The 17,521-nt window shown below is 40.6% G+C and overlaps 1 protein-coding gene across 2 annotated transcripts in view; it reads right to left on the reverse strand.

The window, feature by feature from the left end:
- LOC123512434 (G patch domain-containing protein 1-like) overlaps positions 1 to 17,521 on the reverse strand; it is a 176,940-nt gene that overhangs the window by 136,849 nt on the left and 22,570 nt on the right. For both annotated transcript variants that reach the window (XM_045268848.1, XM_045268847.1), the window contains exons 3-6: positions 14,680 to 14,830; positions 8,184 to 8,332; positions 5,182 to 5,324; positions 3,255 to 3,487 (exon numbers count right to left, since the gene is read on the reverse strand). In XM_045268848.1, the coding sequence (XP_045124783.1) occupies positions 3,255 to 3,487; positions 5,182 to 5,324; positions 8,184 to 8,332; positions 14,680 to 14,830 (676 nt within the window). The remainder of the gene's footprint in view (positions 1 to 3,254; positions 3,488 to 5,181; positions 5,325 to 8,183; positions 8,333 to 14,679; positions 14,831 to 17,521) is intronic.

The following is a 17,521-nucleotide window of genomic DNA, read 5'->3' on the forward strand; positions in this document are numbered from 1 at the left end:
CTGAAAACATCTGGTGTGCTGTGATTGGTCAGTACCTCAGCTTTAGGTGGTCTGTGGTGCTTGCAACCTTCTTACTACTAAGCTGGATTCACTCACATGCATCAGATAACAGGTGTGTTTTGGCATGAATACACAAGGAATAATGAACTAATGTCAGTGGAATATTGGCACCACATGTTGGTTTTCAAGGCTCAGGTTCTGGTGAAGATGGAGCTAAGCCATAAGGACTTTCTGACTAGATTATTTAGAGAAGAATGGACCTAATGATCACTAAGCAGAGCTTGCACCTCGTTGGCAGTGCAGGCAGCCAGCATCTCTACAAAATGAGGATTTTCACCGTGGTTGAGATGATTTTACTTCGGCAAGATCACCTAACTGCTGGGCGGAAATTTCCCATGAGAGAGAGAGTGTGTCACGCGCTGCTGGCAGTTGTTTGCTGATCACCGCGGAGGGCAGACGCTGTTTTGTGTGTTGTGCAGACACCCTGTTCTTTGTTGTTTTCTTTCAGGTAAGGCCATGTTACTTGTTACGCAGGTACAGTGCCTTCAACTTCGTTACCTGTCTTTTGGGGCGAGTTGTATGGATGTTATACCAGTTCCGCTGGTGTTGGGCCTATTTATCGAGCTTACGGCTTGTTTTTGTTATTGCAGTGCAGCAGCCATGTCAGAGTCAGGTGAAGCATCCTCTGCCTCTAGGTCACCTTCCCCTCCTTCCTCACGTGCCTACAGCGGGCCTCCTCATGTCCCTAGGACCGACATTCACCTTCACAACACGGACGACAGTAGCAGGAGGCACTCATCTCAACGCTCGTGTGGGCAGCATGATTATGTGAGGCTGCGGGACAATGGTGATGATGCACGTGGCTTCCGCCGCACTTCTCCCATGCCTGCCCCTTGGTCAGTTGTGTTGGATGCTTTGGCTGGCTTGTGGGGTGAGGTAGAGGCCTTGAAAGTGGACAGGCAGCGGCTGCCACCCTCTGCCGGGTCAGTGCGGGCGCCTGTGGGGGACAGTACTCTGGGGACCCAGGGTTCGTCGCCTTCTTGCTCTCCTGCCAACTTCTCGGGTTTCTTGGCTAGGGTGAGTGATGATGAAGACATGTCGGTGCTGGCTGCCACTGCTGACAGTGCCTTAATTCGGGCCACCAAGGCATTTGGCCCTACTGACATGGTTTCTGCTGACATCGATCACAGAGTTGCCGAGATGGTCAATTTTCTCTTTGATAATGGTTTGAGAGAGGAGGACTATAAGGCAATCTGTGAGGACGAGATTGTTAAGAGGCCTAATAACTGCCATGCTCTTGTACCGCTTCTGACCTTTTTCAGGATGCAGTGTCAGAATAGGCAGGGGCCCTTTTGTTTTTTGGTTGTTGTTGCACTCGAGTGTTGTAGTGCCCTGATGTTCTTAGTTAATTTACTTTAACTTAGGTAGGATGTGATATGTTACCATTCTTTTAATATACTGATGCCATATTTCACTGTTGTTTGTAGCTTGGATTAAGTTTGGATGCAATGTAAGTTATTCTTATACTGCACTCGTATGATTGTCTCATGTACAAGTTCACTCCATGAATAATAGTTGTAGTCTGTTTCTTGTGGGGCATTTCTTTTTCCTCTTTATCCTCGACATCCCCATGGCTTCAAAGCCTCATGGGAAATTTCCGCCCAGCAGTTCGGTGATCTTGCCGAAGTAAAATTAACAAAGTACACGAGACTTACTGTAGGTCAGTTGAAGTGTACTTCTAATTTTTTGAGGCAAATCACCTCTGCTGGGGCGGAGATTTCACATGCCCTCCTCTCCCTCCCTACCTTAAGCTCTACAGGTTTCTACTTTCCTATTTGGTTCATCATGTGGATGTCGCGTACTTTAAAGTCTGCCGGCAGCACGTACGGTAAGTCTTGTGTACTTTGTTAATTTTTCCACATATTTCATTATTGTACTATTAGAAGAGGGACAGGAGAATAGACTACTGTACAGGCAACCCCCGTTTAACGAAGGTTCACACAACGAAATTTCGCTACAATGAAGGTTTCATTTTACTACCATCTGCTCGTTTAACGAACACCAAACTCGCTTTAACGAAGTTTTATCCAGGTAATTTTTTTCCAAATTTGAAAGCCCCACCGTATCATGCAAGCTGACAGGCTTTTGAATACACCAGGAGCTGCTGGTACTAAGGCCTGCCTCAGGAGAAATCCTGAGACACCTCTAAAATAAAGATCAAGATCAAGCCTCTCGTGGACAACACAGGCGCTGCCGATACAAAGGCCTGACTCAGAAGAAATTCTGCGTCACCTGTAGCATCAAGATCAAGATCATGCGCACCACTCTTTCCCCAGTCAAAACATAACAGCGACACCAACAGCTCATCATCCCTAGTTCAATTTACCACCAAAACGCCCTGCAACGTGGCCTAACGTTCCTAAGAAGACCAGGAAGTGTCTTACTCTCGAAGTGAAGCTGGGTATTATTCACAGACACGAGAGAGGCCAGAAAACTGATAACATTGCTGGCCACCATCTTGACTCCATCTACTGTCTACTATTTTCAAGTCAGCAGACTCTATTAAGAAGGCTGGTGAGACCGTATCTTCCTTGAAAGCTAAAAGAACCGCCTGAACTCGTGACTCTACAATGGATAAAATGGAAAGCCTTGTTGAAATGTGGTACATAAGCTTTGTATGCGGTACCATGATGCGCACTTTGCAGGTTGCCGGTTAGTATCTTTCCCGTTTCACTCTCCCTCCCTTCATAAAGTTAAGATCATCAACATATAAAGTTACGTACATACATACATTAGTGTACATTATAATGACTTAAATTAAACTACCTAAATGTTTAACTTCATAATTTTTACTTTCATTAAACCTTTTACTGTACTATGATGCACTCTTGCTTTGCTTACTCTCAATGGAAGTTCAAATCAGGGGTTAAACTTGTTATAATCGGTTCGCTTAACGAAGTGTTTTTTAGGAACATAACCCCTTCGTTAAACAGGGCTTGCCTGTACATAACTGAAATGACTACTATGGCAGACAAGGTCTACTCAATGCCTCAAATGTCTGAGCAAATGTGCATGATCTATTTAAATCTTTCAGTTTTTTCCCTTTTGAGACTGGCAACTTAGTAGGCCTTTTAATTATAAACATCATTGCCTCTGGTCAGTGTCACCTTTACATGAAAATAAATAAATAAATAAATAAATAAATAAATAAATAAGAAAAATAAATAAATGAATTATGGACCTGTAAGCTGTACCTGGCCCTTTATGAGCAGCTTCTTCTTCTTCTCGGTGAGGGACAAAGGCGCTGGGTCAAACAAATTGATGTGGCCGCCCAAGACAGGGGTGCGGGACAAAGGGGTGTAGCCCAGCCCAAACTGGTCTACCTTGGGCTGCATCGAGCTCAGCTCAGGCACATCAGTGGGGGCATAGGTGACATCCTGCAGTGCCTCATCCTCACTGTCCTCACTGCTGCCCTCACTTGATCCAGCTGCACAGTGCCAAAACAGGTGAGTAAGTACACATGAACAAAATGAGAAAATTCAGTGTATTACTATTTATATAATACATATGTAAATTCCTTGTCTGCTCATAAGAAAAAAATTCAGAGGGACTTCCTAATCTCTCACTCTCTTTTTTTCAGTTACTTTTTATGACATCCAAGGAATATAGTGGCAATATTCTAAGCTCCTTCCTTGCTGTGGAGGTATTTGCTCAACTGTTCTATGCCTAAGCTCCTGGGTTACTATAGTGGGATAGTCCACAAGAATGTCCCTTTCCACCAGGGGATGGGATGACAAGACTATGAGTGTGAGTGATGTGAGCATGATTGTGTGGCGATTTGTTTGGGCCAATCTGTGTGGGACTGTCTAATCATACAAAATTAGCAAGTCATGGTTAGGCACAGAGTTACAATTTTTGAGTAAGGGATGAAAATATCAAGATAATGGTTAACTCTTGCTTTAGTGAGCTGAATGAGAGCAAGTAAAAAGTTTCGAGTAGGAAAGTTTTTGGAAGAGAAATAGTAGCAATAGAAATAGTGGTAATATACAGCAAGAGATGCAACACTGTACATATAATCCATGTTACTGCACTCTGCCCTTCATCATACAAGCAGCAACAAGAAACTAAAAAGAATCAAAAGGACTGCTACAAAGATGGTGCCAGAAGTAAAGGATCTTCCCTATAAAAGAAAGACTGAAGGAAATGGAACTACCAACTTTGAAGGAGAGATGAGGAAAAAGGAGATCTAATAACAATGTATAAGTTAGTAAAGTATAGGGAAAAGATAGATAGACAAGACCTGGTATCACTGACAGAGGATGAAATGGTTTAACAAGAGGACACACCAAGATCATGAAGTCAATGTTCGAGAAACATTAAAAAGTTTAGATTTCCACATAGGATGGTGGACATTTGAAACAGATTGAGTGAAGAGATTGTAGCAGCAGAAAGCATGCACAAATTTAAGGAAAAATTGGATAAATGTATATATGAAAACAGATCACTATGAGGCCCACTGGAACCCTGTAATATACAACTAGGCAAATACGGTAGTCACTTGTCCCAGCCATAGAGTGATGGAAAAAATATGTGAAAACTGTGTTGCCTTCAAGTGAAACAATTATCCAGGTGAACAATTATCCAGTATCATACTTTTATTTACATTTCTCAACTTAAATTAGAGTGTGGGTAAATATATGTTTATAAAAAAAGATATCTACAAAAGAAATGAAAAATAAAAGGGATAAGTCAGATCATCATATATACCTTCAGCTAAGGCTACAATTTGTCAGTGTCTGGTTACACACATGACTGTCTGGCCTTCCCTCCTCAGCCACCAGGAACCAAAGGTTAATACACTTGATCTTTTACTTTAATCTAATGGATTCTGGATACAATGGACAAGTCTGGCTTTATGAATGCCCAAAATAAACTAAGGACAGGCATTTGTATCATCAATTTTATATGCTGCAACCAAAATCTACTTCATCTAAGTGTAATGCATGGAGATTACATATACATGAAAGTAACAAAGATTGTAATTTGCAAGAAAAGTAAGCCTGGAAAGAGATTAGAGGAAAAACATGTCACCATAATAAAAGAAAGACAGTTTAATTCTTTGTGATATACATATATCAAAGCATGTCCAACCCTCAGTGAATCCTTCAACAGTGCTCTCACCTCTCCGTCCTGCACCCAGACTGCCTAAAAGGCGGCGCTTCTCCCTCTGGGCTGACACCTTCTGCTGCCGACTCACTCTTGGTCCGACACCCTGCCCAGGCCGCCACCCCAGGCGACGCAGCAGCTTCATGCCCATCGTCTCCCTGCACACACACACACACACACACACACACAAAGAAAGATTGGTTTAATGCAAGATGTCCTAGGGCAAAGGAGAAACGAGATGGAGCATGGAAAAGGTGGAGAAGAAACAGAAATCCAGAAAATAAGGAAAACTTCAAAACAGCAAGAAATGAATATGCTAAGGTGAGAAAGGAAGAAGAAAAGAACTATGAAAAGGACATTGTCGAAAAATGTAAGGAACAACCAAAATTGTTCTAAAAAATCATAAATGGAAAAATAAGACAAAAAGAAACAATAGAAAGGTTAAAAGGAGAAAACGGAATGGTGGAAGACCCAAAAAGTATGGCAGAACTGTTAAATAGTAAATTTCATGAGGTCTTTACTAAGGAATCCAAATTTGAAAGACCACAGGGTAATAGAGAGACTGTCTATATGAAAGAGATTAAAGTAACCAAGCTTGAAATAAAAAAGTTGATGACGAAATTGGATGAGGAAAAGGCAATGGGACCAGATGAAGTCTCAGGCAGAATACTGAAAGAATGTAGGGAAGAACTAGCAAGTCCAATATACAACATCATAAAATGCTCAATAGAAAATGGAACAGTGCCAGTGGAGTGGAAAAGAGCTGAGGTGGTTCCCATATATAAGAGCGGAAGGAAGGAAGAACCTTTAAATTACAGACCGGTATCACTAACTAGTGTAATATGCAAGATGTGTGAAAAAGTAATAAAGAAGCAATGGATCGAGTTTCTTGAAGACAACAAAATATTATCAAATAGCCAATTTGGTTTTAGAAAAGGTCGGTCATGTGTGACAAATTTATTGAGTTTCTACTCTAGAATAGTTGATAAAGTACAAGAGAGAGAGGATGGGTTGACTGTATTTATTTAGATCTAAAAAAGGCTTTTGATAAAGTGCCACATGAAAGATTACTATGGAAGTTAGAGGAGAAGGGTGGCTTAAAAGGAAGCACATTGAGATGGATGAAGAATTACTTAAGGGGGAGAGAAATAAGGACGATAGTTAAAGATATGAAGTCCAAGTGGAGAACAGTAGACAGCGGAGTGCCACAGGGGTCAGTATTGGCACCAATACTTTTCTCGTATATATAAATGACATGCCAGAGGGAGTGAACAGCTACATAAATCTGTTTGCGGACGATGCGAAACTGTGCAGAGTCATTAAACAAAAAGAGGATTGTGAAATACTACAGGAAGACTTAAACAAGATCTGGAAATGGAGCAAAAAATGGGAGATGGAATTCAATGTGGACAAAAGCCATGTCATGGAAATGGGAAAAAGTGAAAGACGACCAGTGGGAATCTATAAGATGGGAGATGGAGTAGAACTTGAAAAAGTAATAAAGGAAAAGGACTTGGGAGTGACAATGGAAGAAAATAATCAACCGGTAAGCCATATTGATAGAATTTTCAGAGAGACGTATAATTTGCTAAGGAATATTGGAGTAGCATTTCACTATATGGACAAGGAAATGATGAAGAAATTAATAAGTACTAAAATAAGACCTAGATTGGAATATGCAGGAGTTGTGTGGACTCCCCATAAAAAGAAACACATAAGAAAATTAGAGACTACAAAAAATGGCTACAAGAATGGTTCCAGAATTTAAAGGGATGGCATATGAGGAGAGACTAAAGGCAATGGATCTACCAACCTTGGAGCAGAGAAGAGAGAGAGGGGATCTTATACAAGTTTGTAAATTGATTAACGGAATGGATGAAGTGGATAATGAGAAACTGATCCTGAGAGAAGAATATGACTTTAGAAGCACAAAATCGCATAGTAAGAAACTAAGGAAGGGACAATGTCTGAGAGATGTTAAAAAATTTAGTTTCCCGCAAAGATGTGTTGAGACTTGGAACAGTTTGAGTGAGGAAGTGGTATCAGCAAAGAGTGTACATAGTTTTAAAGAAAAATTGGATAAGTGTAGATATGGAGACGGGACCACACGAGCATAAAGCCCAGGCCCTGTAAAACTACAACTAGGTAAATACAACTAGGTAAATACACACACACACACACACACACACACACACACACACACACACACACACACACACACACACACACACACCATTGAGTTAGTGTATGCTTACTAAATATCATCTCAATACATTATCTCTATAAAGTTTTCATGAGAGGTGAATGAAGAACAGTTGTGTGAGTAATGGTGATGCAGCCTGGAAGATCTCAATGGGAGGTTTTTATGCATCTTGCTTGGTCATCTCTTTAAGTAACTCATACATGTACACTCATGTAGTAGTAGTAGTAGTAGTAGTAATAGTAATAGTAATAGTAGTAGTAGTAGTAGTAGTAGTAGTAGTAGTAGTAGTGGTGGTGGTGGTGGTGGTGGTGGTGGTGGTGGTGGTGGTGGTGGTGGTATTAGTAGTAGTGGTGATGGTGGTGGTGGTAGTAATAGTAGTAGTTTTTTTTTTTTTTTATTTCTTTTTAAGCAATGGCCTATAGAACCTGTAGGCATGCTTGAAGAGTATAAATAGGAAGCGCTGTTAAGCTTCCGCCTATTAGTGGCACAGGCAATTTTATTTATAGTGGTACCTATATTAGGGCCCATATCACCACCCAAGCGCATCTTTGGTGTAACCGCCTAGAACCTGGGTATCATGGTGACATGTAGGTAATTTTAAATCACTCAACAAATGGCATAGCTTCAAAGGATAGAGAGAGAGAGAGAGAGAGAGAGAGAGAGAGAGAGAGAGAGAGAGAGAGAGAGAGAGAGAGAGAGAGAGAGAGAGAGAGTTAAAAGCCTACTTGTATGAACAACATAACATTACATCAAACACACAATAATGTAATAAGCTGAACTAAATGAAATGTATATTATACCTACACATACTTACCTGGTGGGTCTGAGCAGCTCCTCAAGGACAGGTGTGCCAGGAATGGGTCCAGATGGGTCACTCACTCTCTTTCTCTTCCCCTGCTGGCGGCTGTCAAAGTCAGCTGATGCTCGGATCCCTTGTGGTGCAATGCCAAATGCCTCCAGATCCTGAGGACAAGGTAGTATGTTCACAGATAAACAATGCATTAGGACAGTCTCAGATAGATAGATGTGACTATTATCATACACTGGTACATCCCTTACTATTCCTTCTGTAACTTATCATGCAGATGGACAGATGTAACAGTCCTTCCTTTTCTCCTTCCTTCCTTTACATTATATGAGTAGATACATCATGCCCATGAATGTAAAGATAAAGAGCAAATAAAGAGTATAATGAAATTCTATCACTTTTTTTTTTTTTTTTATGTAGGGGAGAGGGCCAGACAAGGGCATAAAAAAAAAAAAAAAAACCATTATAAAAAAGGCTCACTTGAGTGCTGGCTCTCTAAAAAGTGGGAAAGCATCAGCCAAAATTTGGGAGCAAATGCCTCGATACCTCCCTCTTAAAAGAAGACAAGTTGTAGGAAGTTGGAAATACAGATACAGGGAGGGAGTTCCCGAGTTTACCAGTGACAGGGATGAATGATTGAGAGTACTGGTTAACTCTTGCATTACAGAGTTGGACAGAATAGGGATGAGAGGAAGAAGAAAGCCTTGTGCAGCGAGACTGCAGGAGGAGGGGAGGCATGCAGTTAGCAAGATAAGTAGAGCAGTTAGCATGAAAACAGCAATAAAAGATAGAAAGAGATGCAACATTTCAGCGGTGAGAAAGAGGCTGAAGACAGTCAGTCAGAGGAGGGGAGTTGATGAGACGAAAAGCTTTAGATTCCACCCTATCTAGTAAAACTGTGACTGGAACCCCGTGGTACAGTGGAACCATGCGTGCTTTGGGATCCGAGGGGTCTCCAAGCGCACGGGTTCGAATCCTGTCCACGGTCCGAGTGTAGGTTGGGCTTCCTCACTCTGGGCAACGGTTTCCTAGCGAGTGGGATTTAAGATAGGAGGTACTCCAAAAAGTATCCCCTTTAGCCCATAAATTCCTGTGAAAAGCCCACATGGTATAAAAAAACAAACAAAAAAAACAAACAAACATGCGAAGAGTACTCCATACAAGGGTGGATAAGGCCCTTATACAGAGTAAGCAGTTGGAGGGGCGAGAAGAACTGTCGGAGACGTCTCAGAACACCTAGGGCTGTACCAAGAGTCGTGAAGGCCAAGGCACGGACCTTCCCTTCGACCAGCAAGGCAAAGCCTTCGCCCTTACCTTCAATCCGTACCAAGAGTCGCCGTGGAAGGTAGGGCCGCGAGAGGTCTGCCGCTAGCATGAGTTGGTAACAGTTGTTTCGGTATTGGTATGACTATAATCCGGATTTGAGCTCCACGAACGACAACAAAACCACAGTGCGCCCTACAAGAATGGAGGGAAGAAGCTGTGACCGAGCCTCGCCACTCACGCACGAGCAGAGAATAATGATTCTCAATCTTGTAAAAGAGAATAAAGACTTGCAAGACTGCTCAACAAACCCAGCTAGCCTTCACAAGAAAAAAGTAGCTTGGGAGGAGATCACCAAGTCATTTAATGCCATTAACATTTTTTAATATTAAGATATTTATAGCTAAATAAAAATTCAAGATTTTAGCATCAGCTGGTGCTTAGAGAGAAACTGACAATGTGAAAAAGAGACAGGCTCAGGTAGTGAGTAACAAGCCCACATGTGACCAGAGTTATTGAATATCTGTGCCCTCAAGCATTCCTTATTGAAAACCTGGCTTGCCACACACTTAAATAATTTTTCTTCTTTTCAAGTTTTGTATATGTATAACAGTTCTGAATGTTTATTGTTGTTGCTCAATTTCACTATGTATTTATAACAGGTTTATTCAACAACTTTACAGACTGCAGTGTTTTCATAATTTCAAAAATTCTTAACTTTCTTTTTTTTCTGTATCCTTCCATTATCCCTAAAGTGGTAATTTATCATGTGTTCGGAAATCACTGTCTTACAAACTCCATATCAAGAAGCAGTGGTAGTTCATTACAAGGGATGAGAAATTTGTATTCTTTGGGATCTGCTAGACCACAATTTGTATGCATATCATTAAAAATTCCATAGTTAACACATTAGTATAGTCAATCATGAATTACATTAATCATGGCCTGAAATAGTTTGGATACATGACTATACATCTTGAGAACTACAATACTGTCAGTATACCTATACTTAAATCCTTGCACATCACACCCAACTCAGTGAAAAGTTATCTGTTGACTTAGCTTTAACATTATTGCACTCAATATTTATGTCACTCACTGTCTTTGTTGATAGAGAGAGAGAGAGAGAGAGAGAGAGAGAGAGAGAGAGAGAGAGAGAGAGAGAGAGAGAGAGAGAGAGAGAGAGAGAGAGAGAGAGAGAGAGAGAGAGAGAGAGAGAGAGAGAGAGAGAGAGAGAGAGAGAGAGAGAGAGAGAGAGAGTTTGATAAGAAGTCCTGGGTTAGTGTGAAGTGAGGTGCTTGTGAAATTCTCTGTCTACATCCCTACATACATCTTTGTGGTTTTGTTTTAAACCTGCTTATACAAGCTAGTATCTACCTTGTGACTGGCTTTTCTTTGCATACTTTGACAGCCTTCTGTTTGTTGGCAGTTCACCTGTCACTTCCTATTCTCCATTAACTCATGCACATATTTGGTCTTTAATAGGCTTGGATAATGAGCTCACTAAAGAAAATATTTATTACCATGAAATAAACAGTGTAACTTTCCTGACAATCGAAAACAAGCTTCATAAAACAGCTAGGTGGCGAGCTTTCTGGATCCACTGAGTTCTTCCACCTCGTGATTTTAAGGCGATCCTTCACTATTATAAAAAGAATAGTAACTTGCGTGGAAACATAACTATCGGTTTTCCGAGATTGAAAATATTACTTGATGTTGATTTTAGTTCATACTATTCGTTGGTCACTACAGCTTACGAAAATTACAAAATATTTCTTCGAAGGTCATGTGGAAGACACGGGGGCACCCATGCCTTCCCTTCGACCTTCCCTCTGCTCTTCGTTCCAATAATGACAGCGACTCTTGGTACCACATTACCTTCCCTTCTACCCTCGACCTTAAACCTTCGTGACTCTTGGTATGGGCCCTAATTTCATAGAAGCTGTTTTAGCAAGAGATGAGATGTGAAGTTTCCAGTTAAGATTATGAGCAAAGGACAGACCGAGAATATTTATTGTGGAAGAGGGAGACAGTTGAGTGTCATTGAAGAAGAGGGCTCTCTCTCTCTCTCTCTCTCTCTCTCTCTCTCTCTCTCTCTCTCTCTCTCTCTCTCTCTCGGTAGCTCAGTGGTTAGAGCGCTGGTTTCACAAGCCAGAGGACCGGAGTTCGATTCCCCGGCCGGGTGGAGATATTTGGGTGTGTCTCCTTTTACGTGTAGCCCCTGTTCACCTAGCAGTGACTAGGTACGGGATGTAAATCAAGGAGTTGTGACCTTGTTGTCCCGGTGTGTGATGTGTGCCTGGTCTCAGGCCTATCCCAAGATCGGAAATAATGAGCTCTAAGCTCGTTCCGTAGGGTAACGTCTGGTTGTCTCGTCAGAGACTGCAGCAGATCAAACAGTGAAACAGTGAAACACGCACACGCACACACGCTTTCATGCGCCAACCTGTTAGTTGATGTCTCTCTCTCTCTCTCTCTCTCTCTCTCTCTCTCTCTCTCTCTCTCTCTCTGACAAGTTACCTTCTACCATTTTATTAAAATCGAAGATAATGAAAAAAATTAACATGAAAGAATGATAGGTAATATTTTTTCACTTTCTTCCATAGGAGGGCAGTTTGGAAATCAAAGCTTTATGCCAGACTCTATCAAAAGCTATTGATATGTCTAATGCTACAGCAAAAGTTTCACTGAAATCTCTAAAAGAGGATGACCAAGACTCAGTAAGGAAAGCCAGAAGATCACCAGTGGAGCGACCTTGACGGAAGCCATACTGGCGATCTGACAGAAGATTGTGAAGTGACAGATGTTTGAGAATCTTCCTTTTCAGGATAGATTAAAAAACTTTAGACAAGCAAGCGATTAAAGCTATAGGACGGTAGTTTGAGGGATTGGAACAGTCACTCTTTTTAGGAACAGGCTGAATGTAGGCAAACTTCCAGCAGGAAGGGAAGGTAGAAGATAGACAAAGTTGGAAGAGTTTGGCCAGGCAAGGTGCAAGCATGGAAGCACAGTTTTTGAGAACAATAGGAGGGACCCCATCAGGACCATAAGCTTTCTGAGGGTTAGGCCAGCAAGGGCATGGAAAACATCGTTACAAAGAATTTTAAGTCACTTTGAAACTAAATTCATCTGTGCTGTTTATCTTTCCCCTAACTCTTCTGACTATAGTAAATTCTTCAACTACTTAACTTCCAAAGTGGAGCACATTCTGTCCCTCTACCCTTTCACTGAGATTTCCATTCTTGGAGATTTCAATGTTCACCACCAACTTTGGCTTTCATCTCCCTTCACTGACCATCCTAGTGAACTAGCCTTCAACTTTGCTATCCTCCATGACCTAGAGCAACTGGTGCAACACCCTACTCATATTCCTGACCGTCTTGGAGACACGCCCAACATACTTGATCTCTTCCTCACCTCTAATTCTTCTGCTTATGCTGTCACCCTTTCATCTCCGTTGGGCTCCTCCGATCACAATCTCATGTCTGTATCTTGTCCTATTTCTCCAATCCCTCCACAGGATCCCCCAAAGTGAAGGTGCCTCTGGCGTTTTGCCTCTACCAGTTGGGGGCACCTGAGGAGGTATTATGCTGATTTTCCGTGGAATGATTACTGCTTCCGTGTCAGAGACCCATCTCTTTGTGCTGAACGCATAACAGAGGTGATAGTGTCTGGCATGGAGGCGTACATTCCTCATTCTTTATCTCAACCTAAACCTTCTAAACCTTTGTTTAACTCAGCTTGTTCTCATGCTATACATGATAGAGAAGTTGCCCACAAAAGGTACTTGAGTCTTCCATCTTCTAAATCTCACGCACTTTATATCTCTGCCCGGAATCATGCCAAGTCTGTTCTTCAACTTGCCAAACACTCCTTCATAAATGGAAAATGTCAAAATCTTTCAAACTCAAACTTGAGACTTCTGGCATATAGCCAAAAATATCTCAAATAACTTCACTTTTTCATCTTTCCCTCCTTTATTTCATCCTGATGGCACCACTGCCATCTCTTCTGTCTCTAAAGCTGAACTCTTCTCTCAAATCTTTGCTCAAAACTCCACCTTGGATGATTCTGGGCTTGTCCCTCCCTCTCCTCCTCCCTCTGACTATTTCATGTCTACAATTACATCGAAGCCAGATGGTGGAAAACTCGGAAGATTCAAGACCGTGGGCACGAGAGCAAATTAAGTCATTGTGTAAATAGACACAACATCCAGCTTTGGAATGAAAATGAGAATATAGAAAGTAGGAGGGAACAGAGAAGGAGCTACTGTCAGTTGCCTCAGACAGCTTTGTTTCGGTGAGGAAAAGAAGATGAGGTTTAGTAGAGGAAAGGTGGTGTTCTACAGATTGAAAATTAGATCTAAGACTGTGAATGTTGCAGAAGTTAATGTAGAAAAAGTTGAGGGAGGTGTCAAGGCATTTGGGGTCGTTATCAAGAGGGGCGTCCAACCTGGGAACATTTTTGGTCCCCTCCCCAGAAGGGGATTCCAAGGCATAAGATTGAGCACCCATTTTGCTTTTAAATTTTGATTTCCAGGTGAAGGGTGTATGTGTAGTAAGTGCATGGAGTTTTGTGAGAAGGAGAGTTGTCTGCCCCCTTGAGTTGTGAGACACAAAGGGAAATGTTCAGCGAGACTACAACTAGCCTTAATGGAAGGTTCACAGCACCCCCTGAACTAGTGCTATTAGATCTCTCTGGGAGTAAGTTATTGTTTCGGTTGGTGTCTACTACCTCCTCCTGTTCAACCTACTGGAATGTTTATTTTGACTTTTCCTTGCTTGCTAAAACAATTAAAGGTGAGGAAGAAATATATATGACAAATATCATGATTAAGATTTTATAGCTGTTTCAAATATTTTGAAGAATCATCACTAAACAATGGTGAAAAAAAAAATGATTTAGTAAATTAAATCTTGCTGATAAAATAGTGGGATTAAAGATTTTTTTGGAGATCTTTCTTTCTACAAGTACTGTGAGTGTTGGTGGCTGGACACAATGTGCTTTCTGTGACATGCTGAACAGTGAAGGATGAAAACACAGGAGAACCATAATTTACAAATGAGCTGCCTTCTTTACATAAACAGTTTGAGAGTGAAAATCAGTCTTGAATATCTATTTCTCCTTTTAATACATTTTTAAAAATTTCAAGACAGTCTTAACATTTTAAGTCATATATGAAAATCTGGAAATCATGAAGGAAAAAATTATCATATTCATAATTTTATCTCCTGTTCACCTCATCATCCATAAAATCCTGAGGCCGTGACTGCTTGGCCTCACTACGCTGCCCCTTTGATGACATGAAGGCAGATGGTGTCCACCCTTCCTTGGTTCCCACAGAGTTGAAGTAGCCGGCTGAGAAGCCTCCCGTGAAGGCACCATGGAATCTGTTCAGGGAGGGCAGGGTGAGCCAGTGGCAGAGTTAACATTCACAAACAAAATGAAATTGCACTTGGGAAGGTTTCCTTTCACTTCCCATGACCAATTCACTTCATAGATCACAATCTCAATAAACTTCACTTGTACACAAAGAATTAAAGGAAAGTATAGAAAATAAGAACATCTGAGAAGTTGAAAAAGGCCAGTAAGTCTACACATAGCTGTCAGTCATTATATTTCTTTCAAGCTATGTGTGTCTATTTACCTAGTTGTATATTACAGGGTTTGAGCAGGGCTCATAGTAACTTGTCTCCATATCTAATTTTACCTTAAATATATCCACACTTTCTGCTGTTACAATCTTTTCACTCAATCCATTCCAGATGTCCAACATTCTATGTGGAAAACTAAACTTTTTAATGTTCCTCAAACATTGGCTTTTCATGATCTTCTTAGAGTGTCTTCTTGCCTGTCTATCTCCATCTTCAATCAGTGATACCAGGTTTTGTCTATCTATCTTTTCCATACAGTTCACTATCTTATACATTGTTATTAAATATAATCTCCCCCATCTATCCTTCAAAATGGTAGTTCCATTTCCTTCAGTCTTTCTTTATAGAGGTCTTTTATTTCTGGCACCATCTTTGTAGCAGGCCTTTGGATTCTTTCTAGTTTCTTTTTTCATTATACTCATGTCCATGTAGTTAAATGCCATCCTGATACTTGTTAATATCTTGTATGTTGAAGCAAATAACCCATATATGTGTATTTCTGGGGTCAGGATGTCTTGTATAACCACTCACAGATCTTTCTCTTTATTATAATGTCTTTTCCCATTTTGTAATCCCATGTAGGTCTTCTATTACTTTTATCAATTTCCATCACATGGCATTTCTTGGTATTAAATGCCAATTTCCACTTTTGACTCCATTTCCAGATCTTGTCAATATTTCTCTGTAATTCCATACAGTCTTCGTTGCTCCATATTATTCTTAAGAGTTTTGAATCACCTGTAAACAAATTAAGCCGTTATGTATCATTAATATATAATTAGAACATTATCAGTGCCAGCATGAAACTCCATGGAATGCCCCTACTTACTATGCTGAACTTGATAGGGTGTCTCTTATCATTGTCAGCATTTCTCTTTCTGTTAAGTAGTCTCTCATCCAACTCAAGGTACTTCCCTGCATTCCTCATATGTTTTCTATTTTCCATAAAAGTCCTCTATGTGGTACTCTGTCAAAAGCATTTTTAATACTTACATACACCCATCCATCTCTCTCTTATAGCTCATCATTACTTTTGCAAAGAAACTTTGTAAATTTGTTATACATTATCTTCCTTTACTAAACCTAATTTGGGAGTTCTTTATGATTTCAGTTTCCTCCATATATTCCACCCATTTTTTGAAATCACAATTTCACAGAATTTTCCACAACAATAGTCAGTGACACTGGTCTATAATTTAGGAGCTTGCTATTCCCTCCCCCTTTGTAAATGGGGACTATATTTGCTCTTTTCCATTCCCTTGGTACTTTTCCTTCCATCAAAGAGTTATTGATCACATCATTGATTGGTTCCACAAGCTGTTCTCTACATTATCTTAGAGTCCATCCTGACAATGTGTGTGTGTGTATTTACCTAGTTGTATTTACCTAGTTGTAGTTTTACAGGGCCTGGGCTTTATGCTCGTGTGGTCCCGTCTCCATATCTACACTTATCCAATTTTTCTTTAAAACTATGTACACTCTTTGCTGATACCACTTCCTCACTCAAACTGTTCCAAGTCTCAACACATCTTTGCGGGAAACTAAATTTTTTAACACCTCTCAGACATCGTCCCTTTCTTAGTTTCTTACTATGCGATCTTGTGCTTCTAAAGTCATATTCTTCTCTCAGGATCAGTTTCTCATTATCCACTTCATCCATTCCGTTAATCAATTTATAAACTTGTATCAGATCCCTCTCTCTTCTCTGCTCCAAGGTTGGTAGATCCATTGCCTTTAGTCTCTCCTCATATGCCATCCCTTTAAATTCTGGAACCATTCTTGTAGCCATTTTTGTAGTCTCTAATTTTCTTATGTGTTTCTTTTATGGGAGTCCACACAACTCCTGCATATTCCAATCTAGGTCTTATTTTAGTACTTATCAATTTCTTCATCATTTCCTTGTCCATATAGTGAAATGCTACTCCAATATTCCTTAGCAAATTATACGTCTCTCTGAAAATTCTATCAATATGGCTAACCGGTTGATTATTTTCTTCCATTGTCACTCCCAAGTCCTTTTCCTTTTTACTTTTTCTAGTTCTACTCCATCTCCCATCTTATAGATTCCCACTGGTCGTCTTTCACTTTTTCCCATTTCCATGACATGGCTTTTGTCCACATTGAATTCCATCTCCCATTTTTGCTCCATTTCCAGATCTTGTTTAAGTCTTCCTGTAGTATTTCACAATCCTCTTTTGTTTAATGACTCTGCACAGTTTCGCATCGTCCGCAAACAGATTTATGTAGCTGTTCACTCCTCTGGCATGTCATTTATATATACGAGAAAAGTATTGGTGCCAATACTGACCCCTGTGGCACTCCGCTGTCTACTGTTCTCCACTTGGACTTCATATCTTTAACTATCGTCCTTATTTCTCTCCCCTTAAGTAATTCTTCATCCATCTCAATGTGCTTCCTTTTAAGCCA

This window comes from Portunus trituberculatus, chromosome 33, assembly GCF_017591435.1.
Source record: "Portunus trituberculatus isolate SZX2019 chromosome 33, ASM1759143v1, whole genome shotgun sequence".
Lineage (NCBI taxonomy): Eukaryota > Metazoa > Arthropoda > Malacostraca > Decapoda > Portunidae > Portunus > Portunus trituberculatus.